Raw genomic sequence first — 2927 nt, forward strand, 5'->3', positions numbered from 1 at the left:
AAAAAACAAAAAATTCCCAACCCTACCACAAATGTTTTCCAGAATACACAGAGCCAAATACTTAAATACAGGGAGAGAGCACTTTAGCAAAAAGAATTGAGGGTTGCTACAGCGTTCCTAATGTCCACAATACCACTCAGAAAAAAACTCGTGTGTGTGTGTGTGTGTGTGTGTGTGTGCGCGCGCGTGCTGGGGAGCACTATTTCCAAAAGCTGGTTTATATATGAAATAGAGCATATGCTCAACTGGATATACTTATCTTGGGTTCATTGAAAGATAAAGCTGTCTGGGAGAGTGCTAAAGCCACGTTTTCTTTACAGGTGCTATTAAACACTGTTAAGAGAGAAGAAGAGATAAACTATCTGATAATTTGAGACGGGCACGTGGGAAACTAAAGTACGTGGTCATCACCATTAATCAATTTTTCTAACTGATCAAGCATAAACAAACAAGGCTAGGTGGGCAAGTTCTAGAGCCCCGAGTTGTCTTTCCAACACTGAAAAGAAGGATCCTGGGTCTGAGATCTTAGCCGGGAAGCCTGAAAAGCACGCGTCCGACTTTGGATTTGGGGAACTTCCCAGCAAGCATTTGTTGAGAGTAAAACTCCATCACCCCCTGCCTGCCTAACTCAGTGAAAGGCTAAGAAGTGCAGGCTCGAGGGGGAAAGCTCTGGGCCCTGGAGAGAAGACACCAGGAGGCGGCAGCCCTCCAGGGTCCGGCCGCGGCCCCCGCCCGGCTCACCTCTGCGGCAGGGATGTTGACCACGCCGGTGGAGCGCCGCTTCTCCCGCAGCTTCCTCTTCTCGATCTGCCCCTTGCCTTTCCTGGCGCTGGGGCCCGAGCTCTTGCCCTTCTCCAGGGCGCCGTCCCGCTCCTCCTCGCCGTCCCGTGCGGGGGCTGCCCCCGAAGCGGCAGCGGCGGCGGCGGCGGCGGCGGGGGACTCATCCTCCGGCCGCCGCGGGCCGGGGGCGGCGCGACTCAGCTGCGCAGGGCCCACGGCGCAGTTCACGCCCCCGGGGCCGGGGGCGGCAGGTGCGGCGGCGGCGCCTGGGAGGTTGTTGTTCAGCTCGTTGGCCGCAGCGGCGGCCGAAGTACCCAGGGGCCCCGGCGGGAGCTTCCCGGCCGCGTCGCCCGTGCCCCCACCGGGGGCGGCCGGGCCCGGGGGATTCTGCTTGGCGCGCATCTTCTCGCGCTTCGCCTTCCACTCCTCCAGGAAGTCTGTGGTGCTGCTGCCGCCGCTGCCGCCGCCGGTCCGGTAGCCACCGGTCGCCATATTCCCAGCGGGGCCGGCCGGGCTCTCACCTCAGGCCGCCGGCCCCGACTCCGGCCGCCGCCCCCTCTTCCTTCCCGCCACCCGGAGGAGGCGAGGGAACGACCCCCGGGCGCGGGGGTGGCCGCGGCTCCCCCAGGGACCGGCTGGTCTGCAGGGAAACACAAAAGGAGGAGAAAAAGGGAAGCGTAAGATCCTCGCCCGGCCCGAGGGTCTGCCCCGCGGCCGCGCCCCTCGGAGACCCACAGAGAGCGCGCCCACTCAGCCCCGCAGGCGAGGAGCCGCAGAGTCCCCACCCTGCAAAGTTTCTCCGACGCACCTACACGGCTGGCCCGGACGATCACCGCCCCTCGAGGGGTGGAGAGAGGCACGGTCCCCACCCCCGGCCCGCCTGCCCGCCCGCCCGCCCGCCCCATCCCCGCCGGGGTCCGAGCCTGCGGCGGTCGGGGGACCCGGACCAGACCCCCCACCTGTCGACCCGTCGCATCTCCAACCCTCGCTCCGGTCCGGGGTCCCCGCGAACGACACACTCATTCCCGGGACGAGGCGCGGAGTCCCCTAACCGACTCGCGGAGGAGGCGGGACGCCTCCCGACCCAGCAGTCCAGCCGAGTCCAGGGGGACGGGTGCGCGTGTGGAGCGCGGACCGACCGGGCGGCCCCTTACCTGGGAGGAGTTGGGGGGACGAGGAGCGGGACTGGGTGCTGGCGCCCAGGTGAGCCGAAGCAGCCGCGCGGAAAGACCCGCGGCCAGCTCTCCGTCCTGAGCCCGCGGCGCTCCCGGGCTAGGAGGGAGGAGGGAGGGAGGGAGGGAGGGAATGAGGGAGGGGAGGGAAGGGAACGAGGGGAGCCGAGCGGCGCCGAAGCGCCGGCGGAAAGGACCGAGACCGCGCGCGAGGGGCGCGGCGCGCGGTGGGGGCGGCGGGGCCCGCCGACGCCCCGCCCCCGGCGCTCAGGTGCGCGGCGCCGCGTCCAGCCCGCTGCTGCCGCCAGTCCCGCGCCAGCAGATGCGACCGCACATTCCTGGCCGCGCAACCTCGCGGCGGCGGACCTGCCGGCGCCTCCGACGCTGGAGCGTGAACCGCCCTCCACGCCCTTCTCCCCGTTCCTCTTCTCCGCCTCTCCAGTCTCCCACCACTCTTCCTTTTAAGTACAAGACATATTCTTCCAGGGAAAATCACAAATACTGCTGGCTGAGGGGGAAAGTGCATGATTCAGGGACTGACTAGCTAGGATGGAAAAATACTCTCGCGTCCCTTTTCCTAGTCGCTGCCCCCTTTTCAGATGTACTGGGGTGGCAAACAGGAGAGTGGAAACGGCTAAAACCCAGGCCCCTCCTTCTAAGTCTGTGGTCTCAGGTGAACGTGTCGCCTGAAAGGAGAGACTTCAACTGTACGTGTATTATCAAGGCTTTACTGTTATCTTAGGCTTGCAGGGAAAAATTTTAAAGCTCATTTTAAAATGTATTGTGTTGGCGATCCCAGTCCTACTTGGAGTTTCCTCTTAACCCTGTCTCTACAACTCCTCTTCACAGATAGGGAATTTAGCAGCAAAACTCCCTACCAAAGTCCTAAAGCTGCATTGAGGCTGATTTGATATGAGCAGGGGCGGTGATTGTCTCTATTCTTCTACCCTTGACATGCCATAGGGTAAATCTTAT

The 2927-nt window shown here is 63.0% G+C and overlaps 1 protein-coding gene across 1 annotated transcript in view; it reads right to left on the reverse strand.

The window, feature by feature from the left end:
* Positions 1–2096, reverse strand: part of PAWR (pro-apoptotic WT1 regulator) — a 105801-nt gene extending 103705 nt beyond the window's left edge. Inside the window, exons 1-2 of the mRNA XM_027107089.1 lie at positions 1935–2096; positions 742–1420 (exon numbers count right to left, since the gene is read on the reverse strand). Coding sequence (XP_026962890.1) covers positions 742–1272 — 531 coding nt within the window. The 5' untranslated portion in view covers positions 1273–1420; positions 1935–2096. The remainder of the gene's footprint in view (positions 1–741; positions 1421–1934) is intronic.
* Positions 2097–2927: the final 831 nt, after the last annotated feature.

Source organism: Aethalodelphis obliquidens, unplaced genomic scaffold (assembly GCF_003676395.1).
Source record: "Aethalodelphis obliquidens isolate GAN/ISIS:26980383/991018 unplaced genomic scaffold, ASM367639v1 scaffold8, whole genome shotgun sequence".
Lineage (NCBI taxonomy): Eukaryota > Metazoa > Chordata > Mammalia > Artiodactyla > Delphinidae > Aethalodelphis > Aethalodelphis obliquidens.